The sequence below is a fragment of the Eubalaena glacialis genome, chromosome 5 (genome assembly GCF_028564815.1).
Source record: "Eubalaena glacialis isolate mEubGla1 chromosome 5, mEubGla1.1.hap2.+ XY, whole genome shotgun sequence".
NCBI classification, from domain to species: domain Eukaryota; kingdom Metazoa; phylum Chordata; class Mammalia; order Artiodactyla; family Balaenidae; genus Eubalaena; species Eubalaena glacialis.
In genome coordinates this window covers 101,171,841-101,190,830 of record NC_083720.1, presented here as the reverse complement: position 1 = coordinate 101,190,830, position 18,990 = coordinate 101,171,841, and the positions used below count along the sequence as shown (strand labels likewise).

At 42.1% G+C, this 18,990-nt stretch overlaps 1 protein-coding gene across 2 annotated transcripts in view; it reads right to left on the bottom strand.

Moving 5' to 3' along the window:
• The window catches only part of ANXA3 (annexin A3), a 60,625-nt gene extending 45,212 nt beyond the window's left edge, over nucleotides 1-15,413 (bottom strand). The window contains exons 1-2 of one of the 2 annotated variants that reach the window (XM_061192403.1): nucleotides 15,292-15,413; nucleotides 11,988-12,040 (exon numbers count right to left, since the gene is read on the bottom strand). In XM_061192403.1, coding sequence (XP_061048386.1) covers nucleotides 11,988-12,002 — 15 coding nt within the window. In that variant the 5' untranslated portion in view covers nucleotides 12,003-12,040; nucleotides 15,292-15,413. The remainder of the gene's footprint in view (nucleotides 1-11,987; nucleotides 12,041-15,291) is intronic. The other variant, XM_061192402.1, reaches the window with a different exon arrangement.
• Nucleotides 15,414-18,990: the final 3,577 nt, after the last annotated feature.

The following is an 18,990-nucleotide window of genomic DNA, read 5'->3' as shown; positions in this document are numbered from 1 at the left end:
GTTACATGGTACTTACTTGTGCTTTATACATATTTGCTCATTTAACCCTCAGAACCCATCCTATTATGATCCCATCTTACAGGGGAGGAGACTGAGGCACTGAGAGTTAAAAGACTTGCTGATAGTCACATAACTTACCTGTGGCACAGCCAGGATTTGAACCCAGGCAATCTGGCTCCAGTCTCTGTGCTCGTGCCCAGTTTGCTCTTCTTCTTCAATCCCTTTAAATGGCACCACCAACCACCAGAAACCTGGGGGTCTCCTTCAATTCCTTCTCTTTCCATCCAAATGCAATCATCTGCAAGACCTGATGAGACTATCTCAAAAAAGAGAATCTCCTGTGCACTTCTCCCCACCTTCTTTGGCACTCCTGTCATCCAAGTCACCATCATTGCTCCCCTGGACATGGACATCTGCCCTAGTCTCCCTTCCTGCTTCCTTCTATGCCTACCTCTAGCCATTTCCCACATTTTCTAGCAGCCCAGGGACCTGTGAAAGATTTAAGTCAGGTCACGGCATTCTCCTACTGGACACCCTTCTCTGACCTCCCACTGGATATTCAATAAAGTCCAAACTCCTTGCCCTGTCCACGCAGCCCTGCAACATCTGGCCCAACCTTCCTTGTCACTCTCACCTGGAGCCAGCTCTCCCCTTTGCCCACCCCACTTCAGCTCTCCAAAACTCCAGCTGATCTACTGTGATCTCTTTCTCATCTTCATGCCTTTGTTCGTGCTGTTCCCTCTATATGGAATGTTTTCCTACCTTCAGTCTTCTGATTAAGGGCCATCTTCTCTGACAGGTCTGCCCGGGGCCACTTGATCCTGATTTAACAGGGTCCTCTCCTGTTATTCTGTCTCAGCACCCTTTCCCCCTTAGGGCACTCAGCATTCCTCAATATCTCTGTTTATATCTGTGTCTCCTCCTCCTCTAAATTAAAGTTCCAGAGGGCAGAGACCTTTTGTTTTACTCACAGCATACCCAGCTCCTAGCCCAGTGCTCCTCCAGCTAGGGGCTTAATAAACAACCGTGAGTGAGTCTGCTGGAAGTAGATGGAAGCAAGACAACGATATCCCAAGGTGTGGGCTTTCTCGGAGGTCTACACTACACAATTGGCTGTCTGATGAGGTTGCTTCCTTCAAATATTGATAGTCTAGAAATCAAAGTGATCATTGTATCTTGCGAGATTTGGAAGATGTCCGGACTACATAAATGACCTCTTTCGGCACCACAAGCTATGCTAAGTCTTTCAATCTGGTTCCACAAGCCCAGATGGATGCCTGGTGCACCTGGGATGTTTCCAGTGATTCTATTGTATCTTCCTTCCTGTCTCTCCAAGCACTCAGCATTTCTCTGTCAAAGGCAGCAAAGCCAACTATCTGGATTGAGCTTGAAACATTGGGCCCCTGGAAAGACTTCATCAACACAAACTTCTTTCTCAGAATCATTTTCATTATTTGTTTCCGGCAGATTATAAATAAGCTGTATTCATCTTCTTTTGAGTCATATAGCACCAGTGTCTGAGAATTATTTTTTTGTACCACAATCAAACTTAGGAGCTTAACTTAGCTAAGACTTCATGACCAAATTCTCCTCTCGGCCAAGGGCCACAGAGAGTTGAAGACTATTCTGGCCACATCCTCAGCTCTGTGCATATCTAACTTCATCTTACGGGGGAGACACCTGCATTTAAGGGACCTTCACTCTAACTGTGGAAGATACAGGGAACTTGGCTCACTGAAGTGAGAAATCTGGCTTCATCACATCTTCTTGGCTGGAGAATGGTGGCTGGCTTGGCAGGATTTGGGGAGTACAGTGGTGACACTCACTCTCCTCCCACTTCACTTCTATGGGAAGAGGGATCCACCTGAGAGGGACTTAAGATCAGGAACATTTACTGTTTGTAACATCCTGGGAAGAAGATTTCTTGCATCGATGACCAAAGTCATTAATGCTCACGTGATATGATGTTAAAATGCACTGTTTCATGGATTTCGTATGTTTGTTGTTAATCCTAACAACAAGTTGCTACAGATTTAGAAATATTTCCTCATGCAAAGTAAACCTAGACAGTGGGAACTCCTTCTGCAGTTCATGCAAAGGCTGTCAGGACTATAGGGATTCTTTGTGGCCCTTGGAGGACCCTGAAGTAACAAAAGAAGAGAACTGTAATGCTCCCCCAAATCTCCTTGTCCCCCTCCTATCACTTCACTGGGGTTTTCTTATTGCTCTTCTGCCTCAGAGCTTTATACCTGCTGTTCCCTCTGCCTGGATGGTCTTCCCCCAAACATCCTCCCAGCTCACTCCCTCACTCCATGTTGACTTCTGCTCACATATCTGAGCAGAAAATAATGCACCCTATCACTCTCATTCTCCACCTCTGCTCTTCTCCAGAGTACTTAAAACTGACTTAATATACTATACATTTATTGCTTTGTTTATTAGCTCTCTTCCCTAATAAACTCAGAGGCATGTAAGCGCCACGCTTTTTTATTTCTCTTTCCCTGCTGTGTCCTCTGAGCCTAAAAGAGTATCTGGTACATAGTAGGTGCTTAGTAAATATTTGTTGCATGAATAAATGAGTACAAAATGCTTTCTTGTTCTGGGTCTTGTTTTCTTTGATAATTCTCAAACGCCATTACCAGACTTTTCAGAGCTCCATGCCATATCTCAAAAATCTGACAAACGCACTCTTCACCTTTTGTAAATCCTGTTCACATGAGGCTGTCACTACTCTTATTTAAACATGCCTCCAGAACCTAGGCGAGGTATTTAATCAAACACAAATAGTTGAAGAAGAAAGGAGCAAAGATCTGAGAATGGAGGAAGGGGCAGACTTGAGAATTTTCTACCCTTTTGACTTACTCTCTTAATTCATGTGAGACCTCTGTATTAATCTTATTACTCAGTACTCTAAAATACTTATGTTTTCTAACTGCTTTGCATCCACCAAAAAAAAAAAAAATAGACTTTCAAGAGAGTCAAACGATACCTTCTCCCCTTCACATTCCTTGCTCTCAATCTATAACGTTTTCAACAGCAACAAGTTAGATTGTCAAATTACACTTTTTATTACAATTAAATATAAAAGAGGGACCCTCCCTCCTTGGTGGTTAAGCTTGAGTCAGGGAGTGGCAAAGAGCAGCCCTTTAATGTTCATTCCGTTCATTCCCAGGAAGCCTCTCTCTTTTCACTCAGATTGTATTCACTCAGATTGTAACCCTGGTATTTCTTTCCAGGGTTTGTCCTAAAACAAAGCTCTAAATGTTTTGATTTGAAATCCAGGTCTAGCCTGTTTTTCATTAACTTCCTGCAGAGGACCATTTGTGAAACTCTCTGAGTGCCAGTATTTACCTAAAGAAGCTTCAGGAACCGTGGTTTGAAACACACACCAAATAGGAAATTACAATCATGTCGAAAGTACCTAATCAGGCATGATGCCTATACTGCTTGGGATGTGAAAAGTCCATTTCCATGAAAATAGTTATAAGCCAGATCATCCAGCCCTGAGATGCAGTAGGCAGGAGGGAGACCACAGAAGAAATTCAGCACATCCACATGCATGTAACACAGGTGTCTTCTCCATACGTGGTTTAAATTTGCATGGTCGGGAAGAGCAAACAAACCAGGAAAGAAAGGTCTAGTTGGATGTCCCACCAAAGCAAGAAATATGAAAGTGGATGGGGCTCTTATGAATACTTTGCACCCAGTACCAAAAACATCCAAATGCACGGGGCTGATGTCATCCATGGGGCAGAATTTGAAAGGCACTGCCTTCCCAAAATTCCCTCCACATTAGCACACCGCACCTTTCCTGGGAGCCCTACCACTGGTGTCCTTCCTCTGGGTTACACTGCAGAAATGGGAACATTGTATCTTCATGTGTCAAACTACACCAATCTTGTTCCCAGGAAAGAGAGGAAGGATGGGGTGGGGAAGGGAAGCTGTGCTCTCTAATTCTCACCAAGGACGTATTATGATGGGGTAGCTTCTCCTATTAGCAAGTTTCCACCTTAGATAAACGTTCCCCAACCTTTCCACTATCAAGCATCCCTTTTTGTATTTCTTCATGGACCCCATGTTTTGAGTGACCCTGCCTGCCAATCTGTATCTATTACAAAACATTAACTCATTTCCCCCAGTCTTACTTGTGATTAAAGATGTAACTTCCAATCAGAGCTTCCGATCAGCCTAAGATAACCAGTACCTTAGTGTTGATAGCCTTTTAGTAAAAAATACAGGAATATGACGTTTTTAAAACTCTATGCCGCCTTGATGTGAGTTATATATGTACGGTATAATAAAGATATATCTGATCTTTGTCCTGGGTTCCAGCCACAGAGCTTCAAAAACCACTGGAATTTACTGAGAGATAGGAGTGTCTTTACTGTGCTAATAAGGTGAGTCATGGTGGGCCATGAGATAGCTGTAGCATCAGGCTGGTTACTAAAAAGACCCAGCCATGTGATTAGAGGGTTGGCACTTTGGGAACAAAAGGGGACTGGAGACCGAGTTCAATCGTGGCCAGTGACTTAATCAGTCACGGCTACGCAATGAAACTGCAGTAAAAGCTCTGGATGCCGAGGCTCAGAGAAGCTCCCTGGCCGGTGAGCACACTGATATGCAGGAAAGGTGAGGTGCCCTGACCCCACGGGGAGAGGGCTTGGAAGCTCTGCATCCAGGGCCTTTCCAGAGTTTGCTCTATGTGTAGGTTTTATAATAAAACTGTAATTGTAAGTATAGCACTTTCAGTGAATTCTATGAAGTGTTCTAGAGACTTACTGATCAGGGTCATGGAAACCTCCTAATTTATAGCCCCTGGGTCAGAACAGCAGGTGGCTCTGAGGCTTGCCGCTGGTGTCTGAAGTGAGGCTTGAGCCCTTAAACCTGTGAAGTCTGATGCTAGTCCTAGGGAGTGTCAGAATTGTACTGCGGTCCACCCACTGGGAGTGAGAACAGAGCGTTATCCTTAAATATATATAAGCATCCAAACCCATAGAATGCCTTTAAATATACATAAGCATCCAAACCCATAGAATGTACAACACCAAGAGTGAACTGTAACGTAAACTACAGACTTTGGGTGATAAAGATGTGCCAATGTAGGTTCATCAATTGCAACAAATGAACCCCTCTGGTGGGGGATGTTGACAATGGGGGAGGCCATGCACGTGTGGGAGACAGAGGGCACACGGGGAACCTCTGCACCCTCCTCTTAATTTTGCTGTGAACCTAAAACTCCTCTAAAAAACAGTCATATTATATATATATTTTTTATATTATATGTATATATATAAATGCAAGAAAATACTAAAAACAGGCGTGGTCAGAAAATATCTATTTGGGGAAAATCCATTGGTTTCAGATGCTCTGAGAGAATCATTCCAAAGGGAGAGGATGCTGTTGATTTGTACTAAAACCAGGCCCAGGAAACAGGCAGAAGCTTCTTCACTAAAACAGTTGCAGGGATATTAATTATCAAGGAATATGTTTTTAGAAAAAAGCCAATATACCAAAATGATAATGATTACAACATCTACTGAGTGCTCACTACATGCCAGGTACTGTTCATGCATTTCCCATGAACTGATTTAACGCTTTCAAAGCCTAGATGATGTAGGTACTGTTATTACACTTATTTTACAGATGAGGAAACAGACAGAGCAAGAGACTAAGTAATTTGCTCAAGGTCATATTCAAGAGTTTGCCTTTTAATCAATTAGAGAGTCATGAAAAGTAGAACTGGGGTTGTGGCTGGATGGTCTTCTTTCTGCCCCGGTAGAGCCCATTGCACTAGGTACACACTGCTTTCATTGTTTAGCTACCCTTTGGATGAACTCCTTCATATTTACAGGAAGTTATATTTTCATAAAGTTTCTTTTATCCCTTGGTTCCAGAGTCTTTCTATGTTCCCCTTCCTCATTTTGCAAATTAGCATTTGGAATGGGGAAGGGAGAGTGTATAGTTAGTTCGGATGTTACAACAGTTCATGATGATGATAGTGATTATGAGCTAATGTTGAAAAATTTTAGTAGCATAATAAAAATATTAATTTGAGGGTTCAAATAGTTATTGCATTCATTATTATTCTGTAAAAGTAAGTTAGGAATTGACCAAGGAGCAAAGAGCTCAGAGTATTCCTATGAGAAAGCCAGCCTTGTAGAAGGCACACATAGGAAAAATACTGCTATAGTATCTTAATAAAAATGTTCCAAGACATTCTCATTTGTGTGTTGCCTGAGTGCTTGCTATAGATGTAAAGGCAACATTTGACAAAGACCTTGAGTTCAAAGAGTACAAACTGATAAGATACCAGGCCCTCTCATCAGGGGTGAAGTAGTAGAAGCCAAGCCTGAACAGAGATACACAGGTTTCCCCCGTTATCTTAATGCAGAGCATCTCTATGAAACCTTCCATAAGCTGAAATGGTGTAAAGCCAAGGGTATCCCCAGATTTTCAAAAGTTCATTTTATGCCACTTCAGTTTTAAGAAAGACCTACATTAATACATTGATGGCATAAAAGCAAAAATCCTCTTTGGATTTCTTTCAGTTACCAAAAACAGGTACAGGCATATCATGTCTTTATTGCACTTCATTTTGCTTTGCAGATATTGTGTTTTTACAAACTGAAGGTTTGTGACAACCCCACATCAAGCAAGTATATCAGCGCCATTCTTCCAACAGCATTTGCTCATTTCGTGTCTCTGTGTCGTATTTTGGTAATTCCAGCAATATTTCAAACTTTTTCATTATTATTATATTTGTTATGGTGATCTGTGTGCAGTGATCTTTGATGTTACTACTGCAAAAAAGATTATGACTCCCTGAAGGCTCAGATAATGGTTAGCATTTTTTATCAATAAAGCATTTTTAAATTAAAGTATGTACATTGTTTCTTTAGACAATGCTATTCTACACAACAGACTACAGTATAGTATTAACATAACTTTTTTATCAGCTATATTCCCCATGTTGTACAATATATCCTTGTAGTTTATTTTATACTTAACAGTTTGTACCTCTTTACTGCCCTACCCTTATATTGTACCCCCCCACTGGTAACCACTAGTTTGCTCTCTATACTTATGACTCTCCTTCTCTTTTGTTATATTTACTAGTTTGTTGAATTTTTTGGATTCCACATATGTGATATCATACATTATTTGTCTCTGTCTGACATTTCACACAGTATAATGCCCTCCAAGTCCATCCATGTTGCTACAAATAGCACAATTTCATTCTTTTTATGGCTGAGTAGTATTCCATTGTATGTATGTGTGTGTGCGGTATATATATTTATATATATACCGCACACACACACACACACATATAACCCACATCTTTATCCATTCATCTGTTCTGTTGATGGCTTAGGTTGTTTCCATATCTTGGCAATTGTAAATAATGCTTCTATGAACATTGGGCTGCATGTATCTTTTCAAATTAGTGTTTTTGGGTTTTTTTGGATATATATCCAGGAGTGGAATTGCTGGGTCATATGGTCAAAACTAAACTACTTTTAGTTTTTTGAGAAACCTCCATACTGTTCTCCATAGTGACTGCACCAATTTACATTCCCACGAACAGTGTAGGAGGGTTCCCTTTTCTCCACATCCTCACTGACATTTGTTATGAGTGTTCTTTTTGATAACAGCCGTTCTGACAGGTGTGAGGATATCTCATTGTGGTTTTAATTTGCATTTCACTGATGACTAACGATGTTGAGCATCTTTTCATGTGTCCGGTGGCTATCTGCCTGTCTTCTTTGGGAAAATGTCTATTCAGATCTTCTGCCCACATTTTAATTGGGTTGTTTGCTTTTTTGATGCTGAGTTGTATGAGTTGTTGATATATTTTGGATATTAACTCCTTATCGGTCATATCATTAGCAAATATTTCCTCGCATTCAGTAGGTCGCCTTTTCATTTTGTCAATGGTTTCCTTTGCTATGCAAAAACTTTAAGTCTAATTAGGTCCCATTTATTTATTTTTGTTTTTACTTCCTTTGCTTTAGGAGACAGATCCAAGAAATACTGCTATAATTCATGTCAAAGAGTGTTCTGCCAATGTTTTCTTCTAGGAGTTTCATGGTTTCCAAAACATAACTTTTATATGCACTGGGAAACCAAAAAATTCATGCGACTTTATTGCGATACTCATTTTATTGCAGCGGTCTGGAACCAGACTGCAATGTCTCCAATGTGTGCCTGTACTAACACAGATCTTTCATAAAAGCAAAGTTATGTAATGCAAACTTTCGAAAAGTGTGGCTACCATATTCAAAAATTTTAACAAAGGAAATAGTAATGCAACATCTGAAACAATGGGAGGGTTTCAACACTCCTAGATAGAATATACAGACTTAGGAAACCAGCTAATCTTTCATCTCCAACAGTAATGTACTGAAATTGCAACCGAAATCTTCCCTCTTGATCATATCACTCTAATAAATTCACCATACACTGGTAAACACAAACGATCAACCGTGTTGTAGAAAAGCATGGACTGATTGCTCATTTGTGTTTGGGTGTGTATGTGCTTTTGTGTTAAGAGGGAAAAAGAGAACAGATAAAACAGTGATAAGAGTATTTACAGAAATCTGAGAGTTTTTTAAATTGTGGTTTAAAAAAAGTGTAACATAAAATTTACCACTTTAAACATTTTTAAGTGTACAGTTCAGTAGTGGTGAGAATATTCACATTGTTGTAAAACAGATCTCCAGAACTTGACTTTTTCATTGTATGGAACTAGAACTCTATATCCATTAAGCAACAAATCCCCCTTTCCCCCTCCCCCCAGACCCTGGCAACTACAATTCTGTTTTCTGCTTCTATGAATTTGACTACTTCAGATACCTCATATAAATGGAATCATACAGTATTTTGTTTTCTTATTACTGGCTTATTTCTCTTAGCATAATGCCCTCAGGGTTCATCTATGTTGCAACATATGTCAGAATTTCCTTCCTTTTAAAGGCTAAATATTCCACAATATGCATACCCCACATTTTGTTTATCTATTCATCCATCAACGGACACTTGGGTTGCTTCCAGCTTTTAGCTATTGTGAATAATGCTGCTATGAACACAAGTGTACAAATATCTCTTCAAGATCCTGCTTTCAATTCTTAGGATATTTATCCAGAAATGGGATTGCTGGATCATATGGTAATTCTATTTTTAATTTGTTGAGGAAGCACCATACTGTTTTCCATAGTAGCTCTGAGTTGTTTTTAATATTTGCTCTCAGATATCTCACTCATAAATGTTAGTTCTTTAATTTGAGACAGGAGGAAAATAGGAAAGAAAAAGCGAGGCAATAGGAGCCCCTCTCTGGCTAGGGCCTCTTTCTTCACTCGAGCCCCCCCAATCTCCCCTCCTGCCCACAGCACAGCTTCCCTTTTCTCGTCTATTCCCGTCCCTTCTTTCCTGCTGCCCGATGCCCAATGCTACCATCCCCTTGTGGTGGGCAGAATAATGGCTCCCAAATAAAATGTCCACACGGTAATCCTTGGACCCTGTGAATGTGTTATGTTACATGACTAAAGGGACTTTGAGGATGCAATGAAGGTTCCAAGCCTTAAAATAGGGAAATTATCCTGGATTACCCGGGTGGGCCCAATCTAATAATGTGAGCACTTAACAGCAGAGAACTGTCTCCAGCTGGAGGAAGTAGAGGACGGCAGAAGAGAGATGTCCCAGAAGGGCAAGCTAGAGAGACTGCAAGCGTGAGAAGGATTCCATGCACCGCTGCTGTTCTGAGATGTAGGGGGCCACACACAAGGACTGGCAATGGCCTCCAGGAGATAAGGATAGCCCCCACTGACAGCCAGCAAGGCACTCATTCTCACAACTGCAAGGAACTAAATTTTGCCGACAACCTAAACAAGCTCAGAGGTGGATTCTTCCCAAAGTCTCAGAATGGAATGTAGCCCTGCCAACTCCTTGATCTTAGCGCTATGAGACCCATTTTGGGCTCTAACATATAGAACTTGTGGAGATAATAAAGGGGTATTGTTTTAAGTTGCTAAATGTGCGGTGATTGCTTATGGAAGCAGTAGGAAACAAATACACCCTCTCTCACACTCACCTGGGTCTCTCCCAGCCCTTCAGAAATGTGCCATAACTTTGAAGGTGTCAGCTGGAGAGCCTGAACAACTAATTCCATGTCGATTCACTAATGGACAAGGGTTAGAGCGAGACTAATTTTTTGGAGAGATGAAATTTTTTTTCATCTGACTCTACTAGATATCCATAATAGCAGCAGGAATTTCAGACCTGGAAAGGGGGAGATCAGCCTACTGGCCAGTGACACAAAATAATCTGGGACCAAGAAAAGCCTCACAATAGCACATCTACCGACACCGTGCATAACAAGGCCTGCTCATGTCTCCATACGGGTTATTCTTGAAGCCTCTCTGCCCCTCGCTTATAAAATATAATGTATTTTCATCATTAAAAAAAATCAGAGGGACTTCCCTGGTGGTCCAGTGGTTAAGAATCTGTGCTTCCAATGCAGGGGGTACGGGTTCAATCCCTGGTTGGGGAACTAAGATCCCACATGCTGCATGAACGGCCCAAAAAAAAAAAGAAAAAAAATTTAAAAAAAAGAATCAGAGCACAGAAGGTGATGCATTGAAAATGAAAGCACCCCTGCTCAAAGTTCCACCTTTCCAGAAAGTTTTCATGTAATACAGTCCTTATGTGTCTATTTTTTTCTTTTCTTTTTTCTTTCTCTAAAACAGAATCACTCTGTATGTACTATTCTGTAACTGGATTTTTTTTTTTTATTGATTAATGTATCTCTGGACATTTTCTTTTGTCAATACATAGACAGTGGACTCACTTTTTCTCATTTTTTAAAATGATTACATAAAAATGGCTATAAGTTACAATTGAGAAATATCATAACCCATGGATGGCCATTTATTCTGTGTATTTTCATTAGTACAAATGAATGCCCATCAGCCTTTATTTCTTCAACCTTATGCAAGTGTATCTATATGATAAATACCCAGAAGTGGAACTACTGGGTTACACAGGGTGAGCATTTAAACACTGATAGATATGGCCAAAACACCATCCCCAAAGAGTGCCAACTTTACTCTCCTATGAACAGAGTATGAGAGTGCCCGTCTTGCCCACATCCTCTGCAACACTGGTCTTCTTACATTTTTTTTCACCTTTACCAATACTTAGATAGAAATGATTTCTCATTGTGTTATTTACATTTCTTTATTTCTCAGTAAGGTATAGCACCTTTTCATATGTTTGTTGGACATTTATAATTCTTTTCGTATCCTATTCATGTCCCTCACAAATTTTTCCATCGAGTTCATTTTTCTTATTGATGTAGTCAAGTTATTTTTGTTAATGAAATGAGTCTCTTGTCAAATGTGCTGCAAATACTTTTTCCTGTGGGTTGTCTTCTAACTCCACTAATATATTGTTTGCCATCATAAATTATAACTTTGTATTTAGTTCAATAGATCAATATTTTTCTTTTAGGCTTTCGGTTTGTATCGTAGTTGTAACTGCTTTCCCCACTCCAAGACTATTTTTTAAATTCACCCATATTTTGCCTTTTTCATTATGGTATTTTATCCATCTGAAATTTAGTTTCATGTAAGAAGGGAGAAGGGATACAGATTTACTTTTTCCCTCAAACAGCGAGAAGTTTTTCTAACATCATTTATTGAATAAGCCATCTTCTCCTCTCTGATATGAAATGTCTTTTTCTTATAATAAATTCCCAAATCACATAATTTATTCTCTATTATTGACCTCCCTGCTTTGGTGTCAGTACAAATTATTTTAACTATGTACCTTTACAATACATTTTAATATTTTCTTATTTTTAGACATCCTCTAGCTTTTGGGGCATGTTAATTTTTTCACATAAACCTTTTATCAACTTATAAAATTTTTTCTTAATATTTTGATTTGACTCAGATAAGTTACTGTGTTATGAAGGCTTGATTTTTACTTACCCAGATAGATGCCATGATATCGCACCTTTCTCTTGAGTTGAGATCACACTAACCTATTAAAAGGAAAAAAAAAGTACGAACAGTATAAATCTGGGATTCAGAACACAATAGTCTCAGTCTAACCCTTAATCTCTAATCCAGAAAACAGAAGTCAACATTCAAAGAGAAACCACCTCAGGAAGAGGATGTTTCTCTAACATCAAGTACTGCATTTGCTAAACAAACATCACCGAACACCAACTATCTACAAGGGACTGTGCTAGACTTGTGAAGGGCTCAAAACAAGAGAGAAAAAAAATCTCTGTACGTAAGAGGTTTGCAAATATGTTTCCTGGAAGCCAATTTTTGACTCATTTAACATCCAGAACTACAATGATTGTTGACTTCTTTTAACTACCATCATAGGGAACAACAAAAACTTGTCCCCCTCCCCCAGTTTTCAGCTGGCTTCAGTTTGATCCCTTGTGTTTGTGAATCTCCATTTACATTTTACAAGGCTTCAAGTCTACAGCCTGTTATAAACAGACATGCCTGCTCTTTGAGGAAGGTCCAGTCCTTGGTAGGGCCCATAGGTGAAAAAGGGCAATTCTTTGATGCATGCCTGGTTGGGAACCCAGACACGCTTTCATATGTAGACATTATTCAAACATGCTGGCAAATCTCCAGGATTGGCTTAGAAATAAAGTTGCTCCCATCCATACTGGGAACAAAATATTCTAAAAATTCAGTGATAGCCCCAGAGCAACGTTCAACAGGAAATGACACTATTAGTCTCTGGAATTTAAATATTTCTAGGGACTTGATTTTCTCAGGCTTTCTGTAGGGGAGGGCAGTCAGCTTTCTAGTTACAAGGGCTAAGGGCTACATCCTTCTAAATATACAGCAGATACAAAGTATCATTAGTTCTGGTTTTGCCTCTTAAAGCTAGACACAATTTCATTGAGCCTCAGTTTCCTCATCTGTAAAAAGGGGAGAGGACGGCTGTTGCTGGCACTAAATGAAATAATATGTGTAATCACATCAGCTAATGTTTTGAGTTCTTACTATGTTGCAGGTCATATAAAAAAAACACAATAGGGAATTCCCTGTCGGTCCAGTGGTTAGGACTCCGCACTTTCACTGACTGGCGGGTTCAATCCCTGGCTGGGGAACTAAGATCCCACAAGCTGCGCGGCTTGGCCAATAAATAAATAAAAATTTTAAAAAATTAAGAAGCATTATAAGGTCAATTCCAAAAGGCTGGAGATTTTTGTCAAGTTTGTTCACTGAGGCACAGAAAGTACTAAAAAAAAATGCTTATTGAATGAATGAATGATATCAGCCTCACAATAATCCAGGGGAGCTGGGTATCATTAAGAACATCTCCACTTTGCAAATGAAGAAGTTGGGGCGCAGAGAGGTACAGTCGATCTCTCAGCATCCACGGTTCCAGGCCCCCTCCCCCATCTTGCCCCGCGTTTACCCAAATCCTCAGATGCTCAAGGTCCCTATATACAAAGGCACAGTACAGTCGGCTCTCCTTACCCGCGGGTTCTGCATCCGCTGATTCCACCAACTGCGGCTCGACTTTGAAACCCGCGGCTACGGAGGGCCGACTGTACTGTAACGTTCCAGTCGCACAGCGAGTAAGTGTCCCTCTACGGAACCTAGGCAGTCACAGTCCAAGGGGATACATTTAACCCCCAAGCCTCTGCCTTACCCAAGTGCCCCGCCCATACACTGTCAAAGCTAATGCGCAATATGTTGATTCAGTATAATTTGTAAATTACAAACATTTACTACTGATTTCAGTGTTTTTTTAAAAAATTTATTTATTTATTATTTTTTTGGCTGTGTGTTGGGTCTTCGTTTCTGTGCGAGGGCTTTCTCCAGTTGCGGCAAGCGGGGGCCACTCTTCATCGCGGTGCGCGGGCTTCTCACTATCGCGGCCTCTCTTGTTGCGGAGCACAGGCTCCAGACGCGCAGGCTCAGTAGTTGTGGCTCACGGGCCTAGTTGCTCCGTGGCATGTGGGATCTTCCCAGACCAGGGCTCGAACCCGTGTCCCCTGCATTGGCAGGCAGATTCTCAACCACTGCGCCACCAGGGAAGCCCCTGATTTCAGTTTTAAGAAGTGAAAAATTACTCCACAGTGGAGGCTAAATGACCTAACAACAGAACCTTAAACATCCTTTTCTGAAAGAGATTACAGCGTTTACATCATTTCCTTTACTTCCTCCTCGGTCCCTATATTTCAACCGATGTCTCTACAGAACCACGTGGCTCTGGGAACAAGCTTCTGGTTTTCTTTACATCTTTGAATTCCCTTTCTCGTCAGTTTGAAGTTTTCTGCCTTCATGAAAGCCAATGGCGGTATCTTTACAGAATAATGTTTTTATGAGTTACAATTTTCACAGAAAGTTGTAAATGTAGCTCTGGCGGAGGACAGAGTCTGACTGACTATGTAGAACACAAATCCTTGGAAATAATTTAGCCGGGCCGTGTTACAACCTTCTTATCAGCAGCCCGAGGGGCCTCCAGCGACCCAAAACCTCCTTGACCCAGAAGCTCCTTGACCCGGCAGAAACCACAATTTCCTATATATGGTCACTTGCAAACAAGTACTCAGATCCCCTACCTGCTGACTCAAATGCCAGGGGAATGATTCATATCCAGTGAATCAGACTCTTGCAATCAAAGAAAAAGGTGAGTCTTTTCATGGAAAAGCAAACTTCTCGGACTCCCAACGCCCAATATGTAAATACACTTTTCTTTTACCTCCTAAAAAAATTAAGTGAAATAAAGTAAATTGCCTAAGTGAAGAGGAGGGACGTGCTCACAAGGACGGGTGGGCTTCAAGTCCTCAGAACAGAGCGTGGAGCCAGCCCTCTTACGACGCCAGGGACCGGGAGAACCGTTCCGACTCCCCGCTTTTTTTCTGTTCCCAAGACCCGAGGGTCGGGGGAGCCAAGAAGGCCAACTGTATCCTTGCGCGGCTAGCTGTGACGAAAAGCCAAGGGTCGAGGGCGCCGGGACAGCTTGCGCCCCGCCCCGATCAGAACTGGGTGACCCTCCCAGGGCAGGCAGTTTTGCTGCCCGGGGCCTCAGCTTCCTCGATTCTGAAACGGGGGCGGTGGACTCCACGCCCGTCGAGGCCCTGCACCCCGCAGCCGGGTCGGTACGCGGCGTGGGTGCCAGCCCAGCGCTGACCCGGGGCCGCGCTGCGCTCGCGGGGGAACCGGCCGAGGCGCGACCCTGGCTCCGAGCCGCGAGGCAGCCGGGGTGGCGGGCGAGGCTCCCGGCGACGCGCGGGGAGGCTGAACTTACCTGGAGCGCGGCCCCGGGAACGGGCGTGCGGAAGAGCGAACAGCGAGGGAGTGCGCTCCGGACGCCGCTGCTCCGCGCTCGCTCCCGCCCGTGACCGGGACCGCGCCCCTTCCTCCTGCCCCTCCACCGCCTCCCGAGTCCACCTGATCGCCAAGGGAAGCCGCGCCCCGCGGCCGTCCGGGCGCCAGTTCCGCGCAGGCGCGCCTTCGGCCCTTCGCCCTCGGCCTCTCGGCGTCTCTAAAACTCTGCCGCCCTCGTCTCGCATCATCCTCACAGTGAAACCCATGTCCTCGATTTTCACTTCTCCTTCACTTACATTAAGCTTTTCTTCAGATTTAGTGCAAGCTTGTTTTGTTCTAGGTGTTGTGGATTCAGAGATCAGACAGTCCCCACTGCCAAGAAGCTCAGGGCCTGGTACGGGATGGCGAACATCTAAACACTTAATAACAGTCCGTAACACTTATCTAGTATTTCCTTTGTGCCGGGCACTGTTCTGAATTCTTCACAGATATGCACTAATTTAAATCTTACCATAAACCTATAAGGTAGATACTATTAGCCCCATTTTATACATGAGAAAACTGAGACACAGAGATTAGGTAAAGTGAGCAAAGTCACAGAGGGAGTAAATGGCAGGTTTTTTATCCTGCCAGGCAGGGAGAAATTTTCCTCTACCCATCTAGGTTCTCCTGGCTGCTCTAAGAATTAAAATGACATAAGACAGATTAACGGAGAAAAATACACAGAAGTATCACTGTATCCTCACACCGTGGAAGGGACAAGAGAGCTCTCTGGAGACTCTTTTACAAGGGCACTAATCCCATTAATGAAGGCTCCACACTCAGGACCTAACAACCTCCCAAAGACCCCACCTCCAAGGACCATTGCTCTGGGGATTAGGATATCAACATATTAATTTTGGGGGGACACAAACATTCAGATCATAGCAAGCAGTTTATAGTAACTCCCACAGTCTCTCCTTAAAAACACTGCTATTAAAAATGTTAATTGTAAATATTTGAAAGATACCAAGAATAAATGATAATATTATAATAATGATACCTGTGTACTCACCACCCAGCTTTATCAAATCTTAAACATTATGCTGTATTTTTTTAGAATGTTTTCAAGACATTTTAAAAGGTATGTTGATACAATTGATGTTCCTTTTGTGCTTTTTCTGACCCATTTCCCTCACTCTTTCTCCAAAGATAACCCAACAGTATACACAGTGTTATTATTCTCATGCATGTTGTTATACTTGTTTCAAAAGATTGATATAGCCATAAACATATGATACTCTTTAGCAGATTTTTAAACTTTAAATATATGGTATCATGATGTATATTCTGCCACTGGCTCTTTCTGTTCAATGCTAGCTACTCTAGTAGCAATTGTTCATCATTCATTTTAAGTGCTATATAGTATTCCATTTTATGGCTATATCATGGTTTGTTCCTCATTCTCCTGATCATGGGTATTACATCGTTTCAATATTTTGCTACTTTGAATAATGCTGCAATGAACATTATTTTATACAGCTTCTTGTTCACAGGTGTGTGAATTGATGACATTACCATTTGAAAATAAAATGATAGAAAGGGAGAAATTTTTGACTGTATGGCATAGGGAGTCATTGGTTACTAGGAGAAGATGTGAACAGGCATACAGATTAGTTTAGTTCAGTGATTAGTTTTTTGTTTTTTAATTAATTTATTTATTTTTGGATCTGTTGGGTCTTCGTTGCTGCACGGGCTTTCTCTAGTTGCGGCAAGTGGGAGCTACTCTTTGTTGCGGTGCGCGGGCTTCTCATAGCGGTGGCTTCTCTTTTGCCAAGCACGGGCTCTAGGCGCGTGGGCTTCAGTAGTTGCAGCACGCAGGCTCAGTAGTTGTGGCTCATGGGCTCTAGAGCGCAGGCTCAGTAGTGTGGCACATGGGCTTAGTTGCTCCGCGGCATGTGGGATCTTCCCGGACCAGGGATCGAACCCATGTCCCCTGCACTGGCAGGCAGATTCTTAACCACTGCACCACCAGGGAAGCCCCAATGATTAGTTTTTAATCAGGGCTGTATTGTGAAAACTTTTAAGAGGATGAACAAATGTATCAGTTAGCTGCCGCCACCATAATACTATATAACAAACTACCCTCAAACACAGGGGCTTAAAACAAATCATTTATGTATTCTCTCAGCTCTGCAGGATGGCTGAGGTGGCTCTGCTTCATAGGTCCATTCTGGGTCCAGGCTGAAGGGGCAACAGCTACTTGGAGGAAGTTCTTCTCCTGGTGACGTCAGAGTACAAGAGGGCGCACCCAACTATGCAAGCACGTCTCAAGCCCTTGCTTGCGTCACTGCTGCTAACATCCTATTGGCCAAAGCAAGTAACATGACTGAGCCCAACGGCGAAGGAGGGGGAAGTATACTTTGCCCATTGGGGGTAGGACAGTGAGGGGATAGTTCTGAACAGTAAGCTAACCCATCTTAGCAGCATACAGAGAGGCATTGGGGAGGAGTTGGGAGCTAGCGACATGGCCAAGCTTTGTCAAATGGAACAAGGACAACTACATCCAATATTCAGGTCTGGGGACAGGTAGAAATACTGAGAGTCTCTAGACCCCAGGAGAGTGTTAGGCATGGAAATCAGAGTTTCCTTGGGGAAAGAACTCAACCACTAAACCAAATATTATTTTGGTGTTTGGGACTACAAAATAATCAACAATTTAGCTAACATTTTTTTTCAGTACCCATTACACTGTTCTAAATACTTTGCACACATCATCTTATTTAGTTTTCACCCCAACCAGATGCGGTAGGTCCTATTCTGTATCATTTTTAAGAGTTGCATAAACTGTACGGCCTGAATAAGACCTTGGCCCAAGGTTACATAGCCAGCAAATCATGTAGCTGAGATTCAAACCCAAGCAACTTGGCTCCAAAGCACTCAGCTACAGTGTACTGCTTATAAATCTACATATAATGCCAAGAGGTTGACCCCAAGGGCCCCTAAGGAATGAGGGGAGGAGAAAGGACTAGGCAGCAATCTAGGTGAAGCCATTCTTCTTTTAAGTTCAAAAGCTCTATAGTTATGTACACATTCTCTGCCAACTGAAACTGGCATTACTCATGACCCCTGTCAGCTCAGCAGACAGGGAACACATACAGACTAAATGGGTGCATGCGCTGAGTGGGCCCCTTCCATTTCTGAAAGTAAATTTTTGAGCAAAAGAGACAATCTGCTGGTTTACAGCAGCAGCAGGAGGGGGCTAGTGGTTTGGGTATTCTGGCTTCTGTGGTTCAAAACTCTGCACCATATTATGATAGGCATATGTTGTAGGCAGAGTAATGGTCCCCAAAGATGTCCAACAACCCCTGGAATCTGTGAATATGTTACATTACACGGCAAGGGGGAATTGTTGTTGCAGATGGAATTAAGTTTGCTAATCAGCTGAACTTTTTTTTTTCATATTCTTTTCCATATGGTTTATTAAAGGATATTGAATATAGTTCCCTGTGCTGTACAATAGGACCTTGTTGTTTATCCATTCTATATATAATAGTTAGCATCTGCTAATCCCAAACTCCCAATCCATCCCTTCCCCAGTCCCTCTCCCCCTTGGCAACCACAAGTCTATTCTGTGTGTCTGTGAATCTGTTTCTGTTTCATAGATAAGTTCATTTGTGTCATATTTTAGATTCCACAT